Source organism: Podarcis tiliguerta (genome assembly GCF_965153285.1).
Source record: "Podarcis tiliguerta genome assembly, chromosome: Z".
NCBI lineage: Eukaryota > Metazoa > Chordata > Lepidosauria > Squamata > Lacertidae > Podarcis > Podarcis tiliguerta.
The window spans coordinates 30,605,782-30,628,097 of record NC_139553.1 but is presented as its reverse complement, the minus strand read 5'-3'; the positions used below and the strand labels follow the sequence as shown (position 1 = coordinate 30,628,097).

Below are 22,316 nucleotides of genomic sequence, written 5' to 3'. Positions count from 1 at the left end.
TGCTTCTGCTGGCAGGAGGGATGAATGGGCCAAAGCAGCTTCTAACTGTCTTTCATTCCCCACCCTCACCTCACCACTGTCGCCTCTGTTGCTGTAGGGAAAGGAGACTGCATAGTTCCTCCTCTCCCTTTCTTCAGTGAAAGCAGCAGTGTGAAGTGTGAGAATGAATGGGACAAATAAGCTTATTTCCTGCCTCATTCCCCGCTCCCCTACTCTCACTGCTGCTGTGTGAAGGAGAGCAAATGCTACATTTTACAGGGTACATGTCTTTCTTGCCATTTCTACAGGAACAGTGCAAGGAATTTTGACAGGTGGGCAGAAGCAACGCATCTGCCAGTTATAGGACATCAAAATGATGTCACACAATTGGCAGATGGGCAGCCCCACTGGCCTTTCAAATTTGGCCCACAAAGCTTATGCTGATAATGATCTAGCCTGCGGAGCATAAAAGGTTCCCCACCCCTGTTAAACCAGGTTGTAATGTTTTGTGAGGCAAGGCAAGAGAACTTCAGCTCCTGAGACAATTTTTAGATAAGCCCACCTGTTAAGCCTAGCTAGGGAGAGCCAGTCAGGATGGACCTGCCTCCTTGAAACATCTGGGCAGAAGCTGACAGAAGCTTCTACATTATTCACAAAAAAGAGTTGCGGGGGGTCTAGGAGAGCAATATCAATTCTACTCTTTTCTAAATCACACCCAGTTTGAAGTTAGTGATAATTAATCTAAAAACGTTATCTAATTACTAATTATATTGATATATGATTATATTTTCTTTCTTTTACAAAAGCATTGATATATGTCCACACTCTTCTTGTCTGACTTTTCTCCCAGATTTGTAAGCTGCTTGAAGGCAGAGACCTGCCTCCTTTTATAAAACTTTGTAAAATGCCCTACATTGATCGTGTAGCACAAATAATGTCTTAGTAATTACTAAATTCTCAGGGAACAAATTCCTACCAGTACTGTGTCTCAGTACTGGTAAAAATGTGCCTGGTATAACAAGACGGTCAGGCGATTGAGCATATGACAGAGGTTGCTCTTTGGGATTCAATTCCTGTCATCATTCTCTTCCTCCTCTAGCTATCTCCCTCCTCCACCTCCCTCTGCCTGAAGCACACAAACTGGTTTATGATTTTGCTCTCCCACATGACAGCTTTTCCATGTCAGCCCTATTTCCTTCACCCCTTCTGGTCTAATGCCTATTGGCTGCCGAGCCAACACAGAGGAGGGACAGGCCTTAGGTCCTCTATAATTACAGCCCATTCCTTTTTTGAAACTTTTCATCAAACTCTTAGGAGGGCATACATCCAGGCTGAGCAGCATCTTCATTGCATCAGTTTTGGGAAATGGCTGGATCCAAACTCCTCTGATTTCCAAAACCACCCAGCTCACTTTGTTGGATAACTCTCCTTGGTGAAAGGGTTCCTTGGTGTGAATGCAACCAACACAGAGGGATTCCTCCTTCAAAAGGACTGGGAAGGTAACTGAATATTTTTAGGGCAGATAATTATCTTAGGGTTGTTATGCCTGCAGGATATTCTTTTTTAACAGCCTGTATATATTTTAAGTGGAAGACAGGAGTGCCTGGCGTGCTCTAGTCCATGGGGTCATGAAGAGTCGGACACGACTAAATGACTAAACAACAACAACAATATATTTTAAGTGTCCTATCCTTTACAAATATCTAATATTGTGGCTTAGAATGGAGGAGAAATATGATTCAATCTGCAATTAAAGGTGAATCTTTCCCAAACAATACATGAACCGAAACACTACCATCCTTCAAAATTTACACTTCTCTGCATTTTGCAGTGCAGTTATCCATCCAAGTAATGTGTACCAAGATGGTAAAGTTTTCAATAAAATGTATATAGTCATGAAAGTACTCAAATTAGGGAAACTGCTTTGCAATAATAACAATATTAGGTTAAATTGCATACAAAAATGTGTATATGAGGAGAAATTTGCACCCAAATGCTGATGAATTTTCATGAGGACTTGTATGAACAAATTCACAAACTGATACAGCAATGCAGAGAAGAAAAAATGTGGGATGGGAAACTGAAATTGATACACTCTCCAGTCCTAATTATGGATGGAGTTTGACAGTGTGTCTTTTCTGGTAGCTGAATGAAACCATCTGTAATTGGGGGCAGGGTTAAAAAAAGAGCTTTTCAAAATGAAGGCCTACTGCCAATATGCTTTAAAAATGAATGGGGGTTCTGTGTGGATTGGGAATGGTGGAGAAATTGGTTCAGTTCTCATTTTAATGCAAGCGTTCCAATTTTTCACTTTCCAATATAAAATGCAAACCGCAGCATAGCTATCCTTCAAAATATATACTCCTCCAATTTTTGTGATGCAGTTATCTAACAAAAGAAAATGTGTGCAAGAAAACCTATATTGAGGGAGTGTGTGAGGGAGAGGGGATGAGGGAGAGAGAGAGAAATACAAAACCACATTATATTTTATATATGTATGTTGTGGAAATGCAGGAAATCGTACTGTGCTGAATATTAGAAAATTAAAAGACTAAGAGAAACAAAAATTGGCAGATTTGTACATTCCTAGCAGCACTTTTGTAGGAAAAATATGGTATGCATCCCTGTTCAATGTATACATACATACCGGTACATACATACATACATGGCAAGGAGCAGTAACTCACGGCATGAGCAGTACCGCAGGTTCAGTCCCAAGCATCAGTGATCCTGTCAACAGGGAGGACCATAGCTCAGTAGCAGAGCATCTGCTTTGCATGCAGAAGGTCCCCAGTGTCTTTAAGTAGGGCTGGGAATGTTCTCAGCTTGGAACCATGGAGAGATGCTACCAGCCTGTATGGGCAATGCCTAGATCATGGGTAGGCAAACTAAGGCCCGGGGGCTGGATCTGACCCACTGGCCTTCTAAATCCGGCCCGTGGACGGTGCGGGATTCAGAGTGTTTTTACATGAGTAGAATGTGTCCTTTTATTTAAAATGCATCTTTGGATTATTTGTGGGGCATAGGAATTTGTTAATATTTTTTTCCTCCAAAATATAGTCCGGCCCCCCACAAGGTCTGAGGGACAGTAGACCGGCCCCCTGCTGAAAAAGTTTGCTAACCCCTGGCCTAGATGGACTGAAGATTAATAAATAAATAAAAAGCTGGTCACTGGTTGTCCAACAGACATTTTAACTGAACTTTGATTTCATAGTTTTAGCACACTTTTCTTTCCAATGAGCTTCTTATACACCACTTAGAGATGATTGCAATTAAGTGGTTTATAAAATATTTAAATAAATAAATTACAGGCAGTTTCAGTGAACTGAAAATTACCCTTGTAGATTTATGCAGATGCACAGATAGATAGATATAGATAGATGGATATAGACAGATTTATGCAGATGCACAGATAGATGGTATAGATGGTAGATAGATAGATAGATAGATAGATAGATAGATAGATAGATAGATGATAGAGATAGATAGATAGATGATAGATGATAGATAGATGATAGATAGATAGATAGATAGATAGATGATAGATGATATAGATGATAGATAGATAGATAGATAGATAGATAGATAGATAGATAGATGATAGATAGATAGATAGATAGATATAGATAGATATAGGTAGATGGTAGATAGATAGATGATAGATAGATGATAGATAGATGATAGATATAGATAGATGATAGATATAGATAGATAGATAGATAGATAGATAGATGATAGATAGATATAGATAGATGATAGATAGATAGATGATAGATAGAGATAGATAGATAGATAGATAGATAGATAGATAGATAGATAGATAGATAGATGATAGATAGATAGATAGATGATAGATAGGTAGATGATAGATAGATAGATGATAGATGATAGATAGATGATAGATAGGTAGATGATAGATAGATAGATAGATAGATGATAGATAGATAGATAGATTAGATAGATGATAGATAGATAGATAGATAGATAGATAGATAGATGGTAGATAGATAGATAGATGATAGATATAGATGATAGATAGATGATGATAGATATAGATAGAGATAGATGATGATAGATAGATAGATATAGATAGATAGATAGATAGATAGATAGATATAGATAGATGATAGATGATAGGTAGATGATAGATAGATGATAGATAGATAGATATAGATAGGTAGATGATAGATAGATAGATAGATAGATAGATAGATAGATAGATAGATAGAGATAGACCTCTTTTTCTTTTTTGCTTTTTCGGGTTGTGTCTCTCATTTTCATGGTAGCTACAGAAAGGAGACAGAATTTTTGTCTCTTCCATTTCCCTAAGTCTTTGTCACACCCTAAAGCAGGGATGGGGAACATATGACTCTCTCAGGTTTGGTTGGGCTACAACTCCCATCACTCCTGACCATCAGCCATACTGACTGGGGCTGATGGCACTTGGAGTCAAACAGTGATGAATAAATAGCTCAGATGATAGAGCATGAGACTCTTAATCTTAGAGTCATGGGTTTGAATGCCACATTGGGTGGAAGATTCCTGCATTGCAGGGGGTTGGACTAGTTGAACCTCTTGGTTCCTTCCAGCTCTACAATTCTACGATTTTATGAACATCTGGAAGGACACAGGTTCTCTATCCCAGCCCTATATGAACAATAATCAGTCCCAGGGAAATTCATGCAGAGTAACTGTTTCAATATCACTGTTTCTCTCCTCTCCTGTAACTCAGAGAACTCATCCTTATCTTCCTTCCACAGGCAAGATCAGGAAAGATCTTTAGCTCCAGGTCCCACCAACAGACTCAAAACTTTGGCTGAGCTTTAAGCTTTCCATCACAATGGGCAAGTTTTCTACTTTACCTGTTCTGGCCTATTGCCTGGCCTGCCTCATCCTGAGAGTCTCCAGTCAGACAGCCGTGAGCTTCAGGAATACCCCCATCCCCTTTGAGGTTCTGGATCAAGATAAAGCTTACAGTCTCATTCAGCCTGGAATATTTACAAACTCCAGAGCCACCGCCAACCATTCAGGCAACCTTATTGGAGATGCCATCACAGAGGGCCCACAGCTGTCAGTCAAGTGTGCTAAGCCGACAGAAATCCGACAGGCCTTCAAGTACATTAACACGTTTGTGTCTTGCACTATCTTCATTGTGGGCATCATTGGGAATTCCACTCTCCTGAGGATCATCTACAAGAACAAATGCATGAGGAATGGGCCTAACGTCCTCATTGCCAGCCTGGCTCTTGGGGATCTGCTCTACATTCTCATTGCCTTGCCCATCAATGTATATAAGGTAAGGCCCCTCTTGGCCAGGGTTGGGGAAGAGGAAGAAAACACCCAAGTTTGGATGAGTTTATTATATCATTGCAATGCAGTGCGTGGGGAATCAAGACTCTTCAGCAATAAACAGTGACAACGAGTTAGGTGACTGCCATATATACTAGGCTGAAGATGGGACCTATCCACGCATTTCAATCCCTTGTGCAAGGAGGGTGAGTGGGAGATGAGGCCCATCATTCCCATTCTTGTTAGCCTCCACAACTTGGAATAATAATAATAATAATAATAATAATAATTCATTACTTATACCCCACCCATCAGGCCAGGCCTCCCCAGCCACTCTGGGTGGATATTAAAAACACAATAAAACATCAAACATTAAAAACTTCCCTAAATAGGGCTGCCTTCAGATGTGTTCTAAAAGTCATATAGTTGTTTATTTCCTTGACACCTGGTGGGAGGTCATTCCACAGGGCGGACACCACTGCTGAGAAGGCCCTCTGCCTGGTTCCCTGTAACCTCACTTCTCTCAGTGAGGGAACCGCCAGAAGGCCCTTGGCGCTGGACCTCAGTGTCCAGGCTGAACGATGGGGGTGGAGACGCTCCTTCAGGTATACTGGGCCAAGGTCATTTAGTGCTTTAAAGGTCAGCACCAACACTTTCAATTGTGCTCTGAAACCTACTGGGAGTCAATGTTGGTCTTTCAGGAGCAGTGTAATATAGTCTCGGCAGCTACTCCCAGTCACCAGTCTAGCTGTTGCATTCTGCATTAATTGTAATTTCTGGGTCACCTTCAAAGGTAGCCCCACATAGAAAGGAAAACTTCTGATACAGGAAGACTTTTCTGTCCCTGAGGGTCCCCATGCAGATTTGGAAACCTGGATCTCATAGTGTTCTAGGTTGCACAAGGAAATCCTCCATGAGCAGAACAGGTTGTCTGCTATATATATTTGCCTCCCTGATCATGAATCACAGTTGGTGCAAGGTTCAGAGCAAGCACACTCATCCCCACTCTGCATGACCTAATTGTGAGGGTTATTAGAACACTATTTTAGGGGTAGCATGCAACACTAAAAGATGCTTCTCTTTTGGGTAACATGAGGAATAGGGAAGAAATTTGATTTGGCTCAGTTTTTAAGGTGAACCTACCTAATTAATACTTTCTGAAACTGTAACACAGGCATCCTTAGGAATGCTCCAAATTTAGCAGTGCAGTTCTTCAGTCCAACAGTGTGTCTAAGAATGCATATACTATAATAAAGCATGCATGAAAAAGCACGTTGTAGAAAATAACATTTTTAAAAAAATTATATTTGAGGATATTGTAAAAAATGTGTATGCTAATCAAAACTGTGCTAATCAAAATTATTCCAAGTTGTGGAGGCTATGCGGGCAGAAATTTGCACTGAAATGCTGATGAATTTTCATGACTCCCCCCCCCCATAACAAACTTATGTGGAAGTTTGGAGAACTGCAGATACAATTGGAAAAACAAACTGAGAGAAACCAAAATTGGAAGATATGCCCATCTGTACCCTCATATTATGTAAATTTGTGTCCTCTTTTCTTATGAGCTATAAGTGCTTGCCGCATGTTGGGGAAGACACAAGCACAGCAGTTTTTTACTGTTTTGAGAGTAATTTATTTGGGGGAACATTTAGACACTGGATAACTCCCCCTTTCTCTGAAATGGTATAGAGTGACCATTAACAGATAATTGAAGTCATGTACACATTACCATTTAAAGAGGACTTTCCTTGCCCCACCCCCTAATATGGCCAATAAGTCCAGAGCAGGGCTTCCCAAACTTGGGTCTCCAGCTGTTTTTGGACTACAATTCCCATCATCCCTGGCTACTCATCCTGCTCGCTAGGGATGGTGGGAATTGTAGTCCACAAACAGCTGGAGACACAAGTTTAGGAAACCCCAGTCCAAAATCCAAAATTCTCTACTCCACAATGGTGCAGAGATGGGCAGTTCAGAAGCATTTAGGAAAGCTTGGTGTTTACTTCCAAGCAGAAGCATCCCTCTTTGAACTCCTTTCTTAGCCCTGCAGCTGAGGACACAATCAAGCTACTGTTTTGCATCTGAGAGCCAGAAGTTGGTCAGATGTCAGAGAAGCAGCAAAACTCGGCTTTCGCATGTACTCAGCAGGGAAGCCTCCAGTGCAAAATATTTATGTGAGATGTAACTGTTTGTGCAGGCTGACTTGGATATTTCAAGTTGTTTTGGATGTTAGCCAAGGCACCTCCTGATTACAATTAATCAGGAGGTGCCTTGGTGAGGAGCCAGAACAGTTGTGGACACATGGCATGTGAGTGTAGGGTCTCCTTCATGGGGACTTTGTTTTGAAAGGGCTGCTACTCCTGCTTGCCTTCTCTGAAATTGGTACAGCAGCAACAGCTTATACAATCTGACCTTTGGTTCATCTTGCTTAGTATTGTCTACAATGACTGGCAGGATCTTTCCAGGGGTTCAGTCAGGAGTCTCTCCCAACCCTACCTGAAGATGTCAGGGATTGAACCTGCAGCCTTCTGCTTGCAAGGCGGATGCTGTAACCACTAAGCTATGGGCCTTCCCAAGAACTGCCCTCTTCTCTATTTCTAGATGCAGAGGCCTTTGTACATCCCTTGACTGACAGAGAGAAGGAACAGAAAGTTGAACAAAATCTTCCCTACGTTAAAGAAGAAAGGAGTGGTTTTATGAAAGAGAAAAGATGAGATTAAGTTAGATCTTTAATTTCTCTGCCAATTTCCCATGAAGGAGATGGAAGCAGTTCACAATACAGTGGTACCTTGGGTTAAGAACTTAATTCATTCCAGAGGTCCGTTCTTAACCTGAAACTGTTCTTAACCTGAGGTACCACTTTAGCTAATGGGGTCTCCCGCTGCTGCCCCGCCGCCACCCCACGATTTCTGTTCTCATCCTGAAGCAAAGTTCTTAACCCGAGGTAGTATTTCTGGGTTAGCTGAGTCTGTAACCTGAAGCATCTGTAACCTGAAGCGTATGTAACCCGAGTTACCTATGTATACAAAATAGAAGCAGCAATTGTAGATTGAATTAACTGAAACGTAGCGTCCAGATCACAGGAAGTAGGAGTTCTCACTTAGTTCTGCATTTTTTATGCAGCCTAGGGATAACTAAATATTTTTCACTTTCTCTCTGTTTCTTACTTTTTCAGTTTTCAAGTCTTAAATTGAGTTCAGATGCATTTCTTCATCAGTCTGCAATTTATTTATTTTTAAAAGAACAATCTTCAAGGAAACTCATCAGCATTTCTCCTAAAATACACTCCCCCCCCAAAAAAAAACCCATAATGCATTTTTGTATGCTATTTTCACTAACAATTAATTCTATTGTTTTTGTGGATCACTGTTGTGATGCCATGATGCCAAAGGTTTTTTATGCCCCCCAGGCCTGGCCCCATTTTATTTATTTTTCATTTTTTAAAATAACGTTTTTTAGAGGCTGCTTCCATAGGCCCCCTGCTGTGATACTGTGCTGCCAGAGGGGTTTTGTGCCATGTGTCCATTTTTAAAATAAAAAATAGCAATTAAAAAAATTATTTTTAATTAATTATTTTTTAAAATATGCATTTACTGCCCACTCTGAGAAGTAGCCCGCTGTGATGACACAAGGTCTTTGTGCCCTCAAGTGAGCCCTAATTTTTCTCCATTTGAAAATAGCGGTGATGGTCATGGTCATAATTTTACTGACCACTGACCACTCCCATAGATCCCCTGCTGAGATTCACTGGTGCCAAGTGTGCTATGTGACCCCTCCAAGATGAGCATTAGCTCTCTGAAATATGCTCGGAGCCAAGAGTGGATTTCATGCTCTTTATTCAGCTCATAGTGGTGAGGAGGAATGGAAGTTCCCCCAGAATGTCTGCTTTATGTACATTATTTACACAATGGGCCCCACGTGACTGGCTAATTCCATGATTCTCCTGTAGGCCAATCAGGTTGCGGATTCACTTCCACCTGGAGTGTGACCTTGGGTGGCTCCTGTGGACCAATCAGACTGCTGCATTCTGAATCCTATTGTTCTAGGACCAATCAGACTGCTGTGTTTTGAATCCCATTCAACTCAGTACATAACACTCTCCATGGTTTCAGATGAGAAATGGACATATTTCAGTAGCAGAGCATCTCTCCAGGTACAATCCTCAGCCTCTGCACATAGTGCTAGGAGATACTCCTGCCCGAAACCCTGCAGTACTGATAGTCAGTCTAGACAATACTGAACTGGATGTGCTAACTGCCTGAATTGGTATAAGGCAGCTTACTCTGTTTCAGGTGGGAGTCTTTTCCAGCTTTGCTAGGAGATAATGGAGATTGAAGTCAATGCCTTCTTCGTGCAAAGCATGCACCCTGTCCCTAAGCTCCTGCTCAAAGCCCCTGTCTTGCAAGCAACCAGAGTCTGCCTCCTTTCCGTACACCCATGTTCAGCCCATGTCTTCAGCACCTGCATGGGCTGGGTGTCAGGAGCACCTTCTCTGACCTTCCAATCACAGTAACGTAGGAACATCAACACAGCATTCCCGAGGAATAGGTCCTGGTGCAGTGGACTCACATTTGCTCATGGGAGCACCTGAAACTCAGCAGAGTAACAGAAGCAAAGCTGTGGAGGTTTTGTTGCATACCTAATGTATTTCTTCTAATTAAACAAATAAAAGAACATAACAAACATGTACGAGAGAAACAGCTCTCTCATACTGCCATCTTGTCTCTAGACAGGTCAAAGAAAAAGACACACAGTGCTAGGGACGGAAGTCTGGAAGAGTAGCTTCCTCTCCCTCCTTTAGACAGAAAGGAAAACAAACATGATCTAGTGATCTTGCAATGGGAGGGATGAAAATACTGTCACCTCCTCCCTGTACCCAGAAGATAAGCAAATGAATTGTTTGTTTTTCTAGCCCTCATGCAATTTTTTTCTGGAGCAGTCTAAAGGTTCTAAATCAATTCATGACTGCTACCATTTCTTTCTCTAAGGGGTGAATGGGTGGGAATGAATGTCTGAAAGCTTTCCGAAGTGCCATGCACACCAAAAACTAACATCTCAAGGATAAAGATCAGCAGATCCCTTTCCCTGCCTTGACATATTAGCTTTCCATATGCAGGAAGGGTTTTGTTATGTACTGAAGTTCTCACCCTGGGCCAGCAGGGGGATACTGTAGATAGTTTTCACTCAGATCCACATATGCAAATAAGGAATTGAAAGTGACGTTCAGTGATTGGATAGTTACAGCAAGTTGTTACTGTTGCTTTGTAGTGGAGCTCTATATAATCAGGTTGGCTGAACCCTTCAGTCCAGTTCTGTTCTGGGCCTGTGAATAAACAAGAGCTGTTTGAAGAATCACTGTGTTGTCTGATATGTTCACCCACAACTTAACAGGTTTATTATTATTATTATTCTGGTCCCATCTGCACTAAACATATAAAGCAGCATCATGCAACTTTAAACAGCCATAGCTTCCCTCCAAAGCATCCTGGGAAGTGTAGTGCTGAGAGCTGTTGGGAGAACCCATTCTCCGCAGAAGCCTGCAGTTCCCAGAGTGCCCTAGAGAACAGGATTGATTGTTAAACCCCTGGGAATTGTGGTTCTGGGAGGGGAACAGGGGGTCCTGTAACAACTCTCTTTGCCCTTAATAAACTACAATTCCCAGGATGGTTTTTTTTGGGGGGGGGGAACGATGACTGCTGAAATAGTATCTTAGCCCTTTAAATGTATGGTGCAGATGGAGCCTGTCATACCCATTAGACCCATTGAAATGGACTGAGGACTCATTTACTCTACTCTATGACTAATGTTGGCTATCACCTATGGTCCAAGAATGGCTAATTTTAGCTGTTTCCCATGGCTTAGAACTTCAAGCTGAGATACTCATAGAAGTTCATTCCTGCACCAAAGCTCATAGTCTTAATAGGCTTTGTATGGCAACTGTTCTATAAACTGGACAAGTTGTTCTGGACCTAACACAAAGAGGAAATCTCATTCTGGTTGTTGAATGGAATATCCTAACTGTTACGCAATTTATTTCATTAATCCACATTTTTTTATTTGCCGTATCTGTGTAATCTAATATTTAGCGTGAACTGAAACAAAACTTTCCAGTCTAATTCAAAGTAAACCAGTCTGGTAATCAGATTTCCAAGACAGCTGATTCACTGATTTAAGAGCTTTTTAAAAAAGGAAAGAGGAACTTCCTCAGCCAGCAATTCATTTCTGAACGTGTAAGGAGAGCTTTCATAAATTCTTCTAACAGTTTTCAAAACTGAGATGTTTTACCTTTATAACTATTTTGTTTCCAAAATTCATTCATCTAATGATCAGAAATTATTTTCTGCTTTTCAGCTGACATTCTTCAGAATACAGCTGACTGATATTTTACATATTTGTTACATGAGCAGAACACTTGCATTTCATACGAGAACTTGCAGATTTGTTTTTTTCTAGGGAAGAGGTTACACATAGCCAGAATGGTATCGTTGGACTCATAGGGACTCATAGGGCTGCGGGTGGCACTCTGGTCTAAACCACTGAGCCTCTTGGGCTTGCTGATTGGAAAGTCAGCGGTTCAAATCCCCACAGCGGAGAAAGCTCCTGTTGCTCTGTCCCAGTTTCTGCCAACCTAGAAGTTCGAAAACATGCCAGTGCAAGTAGATAAATAGGTACCTCTGTGGTGGGAAGGTAAATGGCATTTCCATGCGCTCTGGCTTCCGTCACGGTGTCCCGTTGCACCAGAAGTGGTTTAGTTATGCTGGCCACATGACCCAGAAAGCTGTCTGTGGACAAACGCCGGCTCCCTTGGCCTGAAAGTGAGATGAGCGCCGCAACCCCATAGTCACATTTGCCTGGACTTAACCATCCCGGGGTCCTTTACCTTTTACCTTTACCTTATTAGTTGGACTCAGTAATGACTGATGCCCAGTGTGACTGGTCCTCCACAGCCCCTCCCCCCATTCACTACTGCCTGTGGCACTTCAGATGTGATTGGGCTCTGAATCCCACCAGCCAGAGCTACAGCAGCCAATGGTCAGGCGCACTAGAAGCTGCAGTGAAGAAATATCTGGAGGGCCACAGATTCCCCATCTGTAAACTAGATAAACCAATTGTCTGACTCTATATGAGGCATTTTTATATGTTCATTAAGTGATCTTGTACAGAGCAGTTGCTGTACCACTGAGTCCATCCATGTTTGCTACTAGGGCGAGGGGATGTTTAGCATTTTTGTGTAGCATTTTGTTGTTGGTTAGCTTTACACAACAGAAAGAGGTGATACAATGGTGAAAGTGCAGAATGGGACTGTAGACTACAACCAAGGAACATTTTTGAACATTAAAAAGTACTCCTGGCAACCAGAAAGCCGGGGGTGGGGGGTGGGCAGCAAATTGTCAAAGGCTGGTGTATGGGTTTGCCTGATGCCCCTACACATGCAAAGAAATGAGTACAAAGTTATAAGAATCTAGTTCTCCGCTGAGATGGCATGCTAATGATGTGCTTCCTCTCTTTCAGCTGCTTGCAGAATACTGGCCTTTTGGTGTGCAGGTGTGCAAATTGGTGCCGTTCATTCAGAAGGCCTCCGTTGGCATCACAGTCCTCAGCCTCTGTGCTCTCAGCATAGACAGGTAACAGACCACCTTTGTTGCCTCCTGTCAAGCCTGGTTAATTAGGTCCATTCAGCCATTCACTTAGCCAGCCCTACCTATATGATTCATTGACCCTGTTCAATCTTCCCTCAACACTGTGGTGGACAATCTTTTCAGCCCAGTGGAGCTACACTGTCTTTAGAGGAGGAATGTGGTCCTGCAGATGTTGCTGGGCTGAAACTTCCACCTTCAACTCCCCTGCTGTATTTTCTCCATGCATTGTGTGGGAGTTTTCAGATGTGAGCAAAAGATTCCTGTGCAACAGGGAGGTTGGATTAGATGACTCTTGTGGTCCCTCCCAACTCTACAGTTCTATGATTCCATGATTCCATTTGCTTTTTCCTGGGCTGCTCATGGCAGGTATAGAGCTGTGGCCTCTTGGAGCCGGATTCAAGGGATTGGCATCCCCGTGTGGAAGGCTGTTGAGGTGACCCTAATCTGGGCAGTGGCGATCATCCTAGCTGTCCCTGAAGCCATTGCTTTTGACTTGGTGGAACTGAATTACCGTGAACAGAGGTACTGGGTCTGCATGCTGGCCGCTGAACAGAAATCCAGCTTCATGACGGTATGTTCTCTCTTGTTCAGCCAGATGATTTGAATAACCAAGGGAAGGGGTGGGCCAGTCTGTCAACTACAGCTTCTCATTTCCCTTGTTTTAAATTCAGCTCCCCACATTTCCGCATCAGCTTGTGAATTCTTATTTTGTAAAACAGCTCTCATAGACAGCTTTTTTTGGTGCAATTTCCCCCTTGTTTACACATTTTTATATGCAATTTTCCCTAATACAAATATTGTTGCAAATCGGGGGTGGGGGTTGAGGTTGGATTACCCTTATGGGCCCTCCCAACTCTACAACCATATGTAGAGTTCCATGATTCTGGTTTGTTTTTCCCCTGAGCTGGTCATGGCAGGTACCAAGCTGCATTTTTGTATGCTATTTTCACAAATGCGTACACTTACAGTTTATGCATTTATTTATTATTTTACGCATTATTTGGATGGAGAACTGCATTCCTAAAATTTGGACCATTGGGAAATTTGAACAATGGCTGTGTTTTGGTTTGCATATTGCTTCGGAAAATGTGACTTGTGTAAATTTGCCATTAAATGCAAACTGAATCAAAGTGTGATTTCTTATGTTAAAAGTGTGCCCCAAATGCATACAATGAGATGATTCCATTTGCTTTTTCCTGGGCTGCTCATGGCAGGTATAGAGCTGTGGCCTCTTGCAGCCGGATCCAAGGGAATGCATACAATGCATACAATGAGGTGGAGCAGGGCAGAATAGCATGCAGTTAACGTAACATAAGAACATAAGAATAGCACTTGATTTCTTGGAGAAATCAGGCCAAAGGAGCCCCATTTGGTCCAGCCTCCTTTTTTCACAGTGGACAGCCAAATGTGCACAAGATGCCCGGAAGTAGAACCTGAACACAACAGCACCCTCCCCTCTGCAGCTCCTAGCAACTAGTATTCAGAAGCATTACTGCCTCTAACATTGGAGGCATTGGAGTATAGTCATCATAGCTAGTACCCATTGATAGCCAGTTGGATGCAATGGCACATCATGGGAGGGAAGGGGAGAGAACAGCTCAATAACTGAATGCCAGTGAAACCAGAACATGGTGGAATCAAAGGCTCAGTCCATCTCTGGTCTTCATGTGTTCCACAGGTGGCATAGGGACAAAAGCCCCCAAGGCAATCCCACCCTCCACACAACAGCTAACAACTCCCTTGGAGAGGCAGCTGCTTTCATACCTTCCTTCCCTTCCATCTGCAGTTCTACAGGGATGTGAAAGATTGGTGGCTTTTTGGCTTCTACTTCTGCCTGCCTCTGGCCTGCACTGGCGTCTTCTATTCCCTCATGTCGTGTGAGATGCTGAGCAAGAGGAATGGCATGAGGATAGCACTCAACGACCACATGAAACGGGTGAGGTCCCCCAACCAAGGCTCAAGGGAACAAACCCTGTTCCTTGGTTTAGATACAAGGAATGACATCAGACCACCAGACCACATGGCTAGGCTTTGCCTGCTCTGTCTGGCAGTGGCTTTCATAAGAAAATAAGACGAGCTGTGGTAGATCAGGCCAAAGGCCAATCTGGTGTTGTCACATGGGTCAACCAGGTGCCTATGGGAAGCTCACTCAGTTGAGTGCAAGGTGCCCAGAAGATGGCCTGCTAACTGGAATCTCTTTCATTGCAGTAGGGAGCCTGTGACTCTATGGGCATGTTTGGGCTCCGCTGCCCATCGTCTGTGCTCATTGCCTGTATCTGGGGTGGAGAGCCACAGCTGGTGATGCCATGGAATGAACATCTGAATGAATAGTGGCCTGTCCTCTGAATTTTAGAAGTATGCTCTGATACAGAGGTGGGCTTTCTGGTTGGACAGCCTGTCTCCCTCATGCAACTGGTGAAATATGAACATCCTTCCCTTTCTTCCATTCCTGGCATGCAGGACTCTGGGGGTGTTCTGGATATTCCCTAATACCAGAATATGGTAGTCATCTGAAGAGCTAACATCGTGCAGTGGTTAGAGAGTTCCTTAGCTTTCATGAGGTTGTTGTGGAGATTAAGAGAGGAGGTGGGGATCTGTGCATGGAGAAAAATGTGGACCATAAATGCAATTTAAAAAAATAATTCCAGAAAGAGATTCTATCACAGCTTCTTGTCTTCTGGAAGAGTCAGTTCAGACTTCAGGCTGGACTATTATTATTATAACTATTATTATTATTAATCACTGGAACTGTCTGAAGTCCTGCATTTGTGGGCACAGTAACATAGTAAAGCAACTCCTTCGTCTCTGCCTCTGTACATCACTCAGCAAATAGCTGAACTTTCAGCTCATAATAGTGCAGGATGAACAACAGAGAAACCAGGGTATGAAACAGCAATGGGGAGGAGAAAGACAGGAAAAGACAGGGCTTGGGTGTGAAGAATGGGGTTGATGGTATTTATTGATGTCTTTACCATATTATACACATGCTCAAGTCATCTTTGCCTTTTGTTGCTCCTTCATTCATTAACTTCAATGACTGGACTGCTGGTATTCCAGCGCCGGGAAGTAGCCAAGACAGTGTTCTGCCTTGTGGTGATATTCGCCCTCTGCTGGCTACCTCTCCATCTCAGCAGGATCCTTAAGAAGACCATTTATAGTCCACAAGATGCTGATAGGTGTGAACTGCTTAGGTAAGCTCAGTATCAGAAGCTCCTTATTTTCTTCTTGGTGGTGGAAGAGATCTCTACCCTCCCTGAAATTAAAGAGGCCATTTCCAGTGTTAGAAATACAGGGAGCCACTTCATACTGATTTGGACCACTGGTTCATCTAACTCAGTATTGTCCACATTACTCTTAACTAAAAGCAAGATGTATGAGTGGTCCATATGGTGATATGGTGTAAGGGTGAAGGAATGCAAGAGGCATAAAGGGATCCTCCAACATATAGGGCTTTCAGACTTACTCATGAGCTGTTGATAATGCATTTTGATCACTGAGATTTCCAGGCAAGACTAGTGTCAAACGTTGGCATTGCTGGGTACTTTATGCTGACCCACACCTCTCCTGGGAACCCACTGCCAAACTCTGGAGACTCCTAGGGCACAGGAAGTTGCCTTTATACCAAGTCATACTATTTGCCCATTTAATCCAGCACTGCCAACTCTGGCAGGCAGCAGCTCTACCGAGTATCAAACAGAGGTCTTTACAATCACCCGTTATCTGATAATATTTAGAGGAGACAACAGGGGGTTGAACCTCACACCATTGACATATGAGGCATGTGCTGTCAGCCACAGCCCTTGCTACAAAATTTGCATGATGGTGGCCGTAAGACTTGTCAAAGGATTGAAAAATGCAGCTGCCATCATGCTCCCTTCTGACAGCACTGACTCTCCATTCTCTTCTCCACTTCAGCTTCCTTCTGGTCATGGATTACTTTGGCATCAATATGGCTTCACTCAACTCCTGCATCAACCCCGTGGCTCTCTATTTTGTCAGCCGGAAGTTTAAGAATTGCTTTCAGGTAGGATCGGGATTGTGCTTATGGTGGTGCATGGGAAAGGCCCAAGTGCCCCAACCAAGTTGTTACTGGGACGAGGAGGAGAAAACTTTATTGGGGCTAATTCTCTCTCTCTAGTGCAGATGTTGTTGTTGTTGTTGTTGTTATATTTTATTACTGAGCCTTCACCCTAGGGCAGGTTGTGATCCAAACACATTAATATTAAAACAAAATACTGCACAATATTATGAACAGATGTTGCTGAACTACAACTGCCATCATCATAGATTTTACAGAACTGTAGAGTTGAATGGGACCCTGAAGGTCATCTTTTCCAACCACCTGCATTGCAGGAATCCTGCCCATAACCATCTCTGGGTGAGCTCAAACCACTAAAATTCTGATGAACAGCCAGATGCACTGACCCATTGTACCACTGTCATTGACCATTGTCCCTGGGCATTGACCATGCTTGGTGGGACTGGTAGGAGTTGTAGTTCAGTTACATCTGGAGGACAAAAGAGTTCCCACACCTGCCATCTCAGTATGTTCTTGTTCTTCAATACATTTGCACATGCAGAACAAGTATCATCAGAAGTAAACATTACCCAAAAACATTTAAATTTACCTCTTAGGATTTTTATTTGTTGCATTTATGACCTGCCTTTCCATTTAAAAAAATGTCTAAGGCAAAGATCAACAATAAAATCCACAATAAAATAATATATAACCCTTTTAACAAATAAGCACCACAATTAATCAGATGAAATATATTAAAGTGCTGTTGCAGTAGAGGCAGTGAGTGAGAGGAACCCAAGGGACTGAAACTGGCACACAATTTTCTTATCACAATGTTAATTGAGTCCAAAGGTCAAAAAGCCAGATTTGCAATTTTTTCAACATCCAGAGAAAAATATCTCAAGGACAGCACAGAATGCAATATTGTCTCCATCTTGGCCTGCCGTTGGTAGTAATGTCCCAGCCTCTCTCTGGGATGGGGACCTTGGCAGAGCCTTTATTTATTCATTACATTTTCAGCCCAACCTTTTCTCCTCCCAAACAGCTCATGTTGGCATCTATGGTTCTCCCACTCCTCATTTTATCCTCACAACAACCTTGTGAGGTAAGCTAGACTAAGGAGACAGTGACAGGCCCAATATCATCCACTGAGCTTCATGGATGAGCGGCTATTTGATCCTGGTCCAACACTCTAGCCACCATACCCTGCAGGTTTGTCATCTTCCTAGGGCTGTGGTGTAGGGTGGTTCTTCAGAAGCCCTAAACATCTCTGGTTTCTTTCTCATAGTCATGCCTTTGTTGCTGGTGCCAGAGACCAGCTCTTGGCATTGCACCAACAGATGACAAGGGCTCTGTTGGGAAGTGGAAAGCCAACGGGCAAGAATTGGGCCTCGACCGGAGCAGCTCCCACCTGAAGTACAGCTCTTCGTAGACAAGGTGATAAAGAAGAGGAGGGTCCACCAGGACTATGGAGATGGCCAGCCTGATTTTCCTTGTGGTTCCTCTTCAACTTCTCTGCTTTATTCTGGAAGGAACTGGCAGTTTCACCACCCAGCCCTTTGAAAAGGTCTTGCTCACCTGATGTTCCTTAGCCCCTTATTAGTTCCTTAACCCCACCCAATTAATGAATCTTTCTCTTTCTAAACAGCAGAATCCTTCATAAAAATAAATGGCAGGTTGGAGCAGACCATAGGCGCTTATAGTCTAGAGGTGGGGAAATTTGGGCCTCTCTGGCTGGTTGCTGATGCTCTCCCATGCTACACACCCCAACAGCCTTGCTTTGCACCCTCCTTGGCAGCTTTTGCCTGCTGAGACTGAGTCCCTGAATGAACTGTGATTGCGCTCCTTACCTGCCTGTATGAAGAGAGAGATGAGTAGGGGTGAGTGTGCGAAACCTTTTAAACATGCGTAGCTGGAAAGTAGCCTACTGTACAAAGGTAAGAGTCAAATTCATTGTTCTGCCCACTTTTGCTGCCCATTTGCATGTGGCCCCTGTAAGGTTGCCTACTGGTAAATGTGGCCCTTAAGCTGAAAAAGATTCTGCACCCAAAGATGCAGTTGATGTATTAGGTTCCAATTTTCCCTGGATATCAAATAAGGGCACAGTTGGAGAGAGGGAGGACATGGAGAACAGGAAAACAGAAGGGATGTGGTTCTGGAAGGGACAGAATGCTGGAAAGGAACTGGACAATATAGCAAATTCCCTTCTCCCTCTTGCCTAAAGCCGGGTGGGTAGATCTGTAGCTAGGGATGGGAGGGAGAGAAATCTTATTCAAGTCATGTTTAAAGCCAAATCTATCAAATTCACAACATCTGAAGCAGTATGAGAACCAAAACATAGCTGTCCTTCTGAATTTGCATGTGTCCAGATTCTCAAGTCAGTTCTGCAGCCAAAGAATGTTTACAAAAATGCATGTATCAGGGGGGCAGTGTGCATAGAAATTGAATATATTAGTGAAGATAACATAAAAAATGCATGTGTTAGTCAAAACCGAAGGCAAAAATGTTTTTATTAGGCACTAATACACTGAAGGAATTTCATGAGAATTCTTTTGGAAAAGATTTTTGCAAATTGCTGCATAAATGTGGGAAACTGAACTTAAGATGGGAAAAATGAGAAAGTGAAAGAACTAAAACTGAGAGTTATTTCCATTCCTATCCGTAGCAGAGCAGACTGTGTGGCTACGGATTGGGGTGAAGTGGTGGTAGATTTCCTGCTATGGCCCGTGCCTCTCCTACTTCCCCCTTTCACCCCTAGTCATTCCTACACTCCCAGGTTTCTATCTTGCACATGTGCAGGTAGGGATGAGGGAGAAATTTGATTTCGTTCTCATTTAAAGGCAAACTTACTTGATTCATACTTTCTGAAACAGTAGGTGAACTGAAACTCAGCCCTCCTTCACAATATTGGCAAGTCTTTAAATTTTGCAGTTTTTCACCCACATTTAATTTAACACACACCCATAAACATGACAATAGCATACAAACATGTGTTACATTAATGGGAATTGCTTTGCAAAACATGTGTGTATCAAGCAAGATTGCTTACAAATATGTGTATATGAGCAGAAATTCACAATGAAATGCAGATGAATTTTCATGCAGACTTTTTTTTAAAATGCTAACTGATATGTAAATAAGGAGAACTTAACTTGAGGTTAGAAAATGTGTCCTTGGACTATTGTACTGCCTTTTCGATGGAAGACAGAGTTGCATGAATGTATAGAAAACCTCTGATTCCAATATAGCTGACTGCAATCATTATCTGTTGCTCCACCCACTTTTGTCTCTGGCCCCACCCACTCCTGGCATGTAGGCCTTGGAAGGTTGGCCAAGACGGAATGTGGTCCTAAGGCTGGAAAAGGTTCCTCCCATTCTTCTTCTTTGGCAATCACTTGTAGCCAAGTAGGATTGTCTTCCATAAACAAGTGAGTCTGTAAGTGACTGTGGAGACCAATTCTGGATCCACATGTCCTTCCACGGTGGGGGCATAGGTTTCCGGGCGGGAGTTGATCATATACACATGGACAATACCAGTGCTCCACCTACTGTGTCATCACTTCCAGAATATGGGTGGTATTCAAATACTGTCGTACCTTGGTTTTCTAACACCTTAGTTCTCAAATGTTTTGGCTCCCGAATGCTGCAAACCAGTGACTGTTCTGGTTTGAGAACTATTTTTGGAAGCTGAACATCCGACGGGGCTTCCAATTGGCTGCAGGAGCTTCCTGCAGCCAATCAGAAGCTGCACTTTGGTTTCTGAATGTTTTGGAAGTCAAACGGACCTCCGGAACGGATTCTGTTCAACTTCAAAGGTACCACTGTATGTTTTACTCAGAGTGGCTCTATTGAAATGAACATATGTAATTTAATTATGTCCATTCATTTCAATGGATCTACTCTGAGTAAAACTTAGTTGAATGCTGCTCTGCATATGTGACATCACTTATTGTGAGCTGAAGAAAGCAAAATATGAGATTGGAATGGGAATGCTTTTGTGATCCACCATAGCCATTTTGTTTCATCAGCTTCTTTTCACCTCTTCTCCTGGACTACTTGGCTCTGAAGATAGCTCAGTCTTCTTTATTTTGGATTTTGCTAGCCTGCTGGTGTTTCAGTGCTTACCTATGTGAATGTGTTTGTGTAGACAGTAGCTTATCTCTCATGCATGTATATATTATATATTGTACAGAAAACCATGTAAGCTTTCGGACTTCAATAAGGTAACTGTGAAACAGTTACAGAATCTATTCGAGATTAAGTCTTCCGTCCTATTCCAATTTAGCATTTAACTCAGTGGGATTTGCTTCTGAGTTATATATAATGAGTTCATATAATCACAGTACAAGTAAACTCTTAAGGGCTGTATCCAGTGAAGCTGACCCATAGAAATTAATGGACACAGCTAATTTAGCTCCAGTAATTTCAGTTGGCCTACTCAGAGTAGGATTTCGTTGGAGAAATTCCTAAGCTTCTGCTAGAAAAGATAGTGCTGTGATTTAAGAATGACAAGCAGCTGTAATTTGCTACAATATGACTGGTTTCCATTCGCATCAGGTAGATAGATGTTCAAGGCTACCAATGAGATTTGAACCTGTTACATTTGTGAATGTGATCAACTCATGTGCTGGTGATCAGCACCACACCCGGGCCTCCTTTTCCAAGTTTTTTGAAAAGGATTTCTTTGCAACAGAATGAACGCATCATAATTTTGGGTTGTCATTTTATTCTGTAGCATATGTAGCCGCGATATACATTATGCTGAATTTCAATTAAAAGTTCATTGACTGTGCCTCAAACTTTTTTCTGGCTAATATGCTGGCAGTTGCAAGCATTAGTAGTAATGGCAGAAGGCCTTAGCCATCCCCAGCCATACTATAAGCCAACCACTTCCTAGTTGCCTGGATATAATTTATTCTATTTGTCTGTTTGTGATGGCTGGGAGCAAGGGCTTTTGCATAACTAGCTGAAAATAGCACCATTTATTCTGCAAGGAGGTACCCACAGATGTCAGGAACTCCAAGCTTTACAAAAGTACAGAATGTGAGGTTAGGGGACCTGAGGCAGGAGCACCCAAAGAAGAGAGTGTTCAACACAAATAGTATACAAAGTGGCCATGGAATGCTGGCTGGTTGGGTCAGAGAACTGGGTGCTGGGTTGCACTGCCTCAGATACATCTCTCCCAAAGAGGGAGAAATACATCTGGAAGGTGGGGAGTGGAGGCTGGTCCATTAGGGAAAATAGATCACTGCCTCACAAACTCAACCTGCTTTCTTACTTGCAGCCAATTCAGCGGGTGGCTCTGGCTTTGTGCTTCCTCCTTCTTAGCCTTGGTGTTCCCCTTGCAAAATTAAGCTGGATGGGGAGGAAACTAGAAATTGTCATATCTG

The 22,316-nt window shown here is 42.7% G+C and overlaps 1 protein-coding gene and 1 long non-coding RNA gene across 2 annotated transcripts; both read left to right on the top strand.

The window, feature by feature from the left end:
- Nucleotides 1–1,204: 1,204 nt before the first annotated feature.
- Nucleotides 1,205–21,725, top strand: LOC310669830 (endothelin receptor type B-like). Its single transcript, XM_083424245.1, has 8 exons — nt 1,205–1,478; nt 4,740–5,275; nt 12,781–12,893; nt 13,275–13,479; nt 14,695–14,844; nt 15,966–16,099; nt 16,824–16,932; nt 18,215–21,725. Exons 2-8 carry the CDS (start codon nt 4,820–4,822, stop codon nt 18,356–18,358), a joined length of 1,311 nt encoding a protein of 436 aa, XP_083280371.1. The 5' UTR covers nt 1,205–1,478; nt 4,740–4,819; the 3' UTR covers nt 18,359–21,725.
- LOC310669865 lies at nt 9,282–10,012 on the top strand. The gene is made up of 2 exons (XR_014507435.1): nt 9,282–9,912; nt 9,970–10,012. It is a non-coding gene; the product is annotated as an uncharacterized lncRNA (long non-coding RNA).
- Nucleotides 21,726–22,316: the final 591 nt, after the last annotated feature.

Bases quoted from the DNA above. Each gene is read 5' to 3' on its own strand.
- LOC310669830 (XM_083424245.1), top strand. From the start codon at position 4,820: ATGGGCAAGTTTTCTACTTTACCTGTTCTGGCCTATTGCCTGGCCTGC. The intron at 12,894-13,274 runs GTAACAGACCAC...TGCTCATGGCAG, and splicing joins TGTGCTCTCAGCATAGACAG to GTATAGAGCTGTGGCCTCTT. The intron at 16,933-18,214 runs GTAGGATCGGGA...TCTTTCTCATAG, and splicing joins AGTTTAAGAATTGCTTTCAG to TCATGCCTTTGTTGCTGGTG.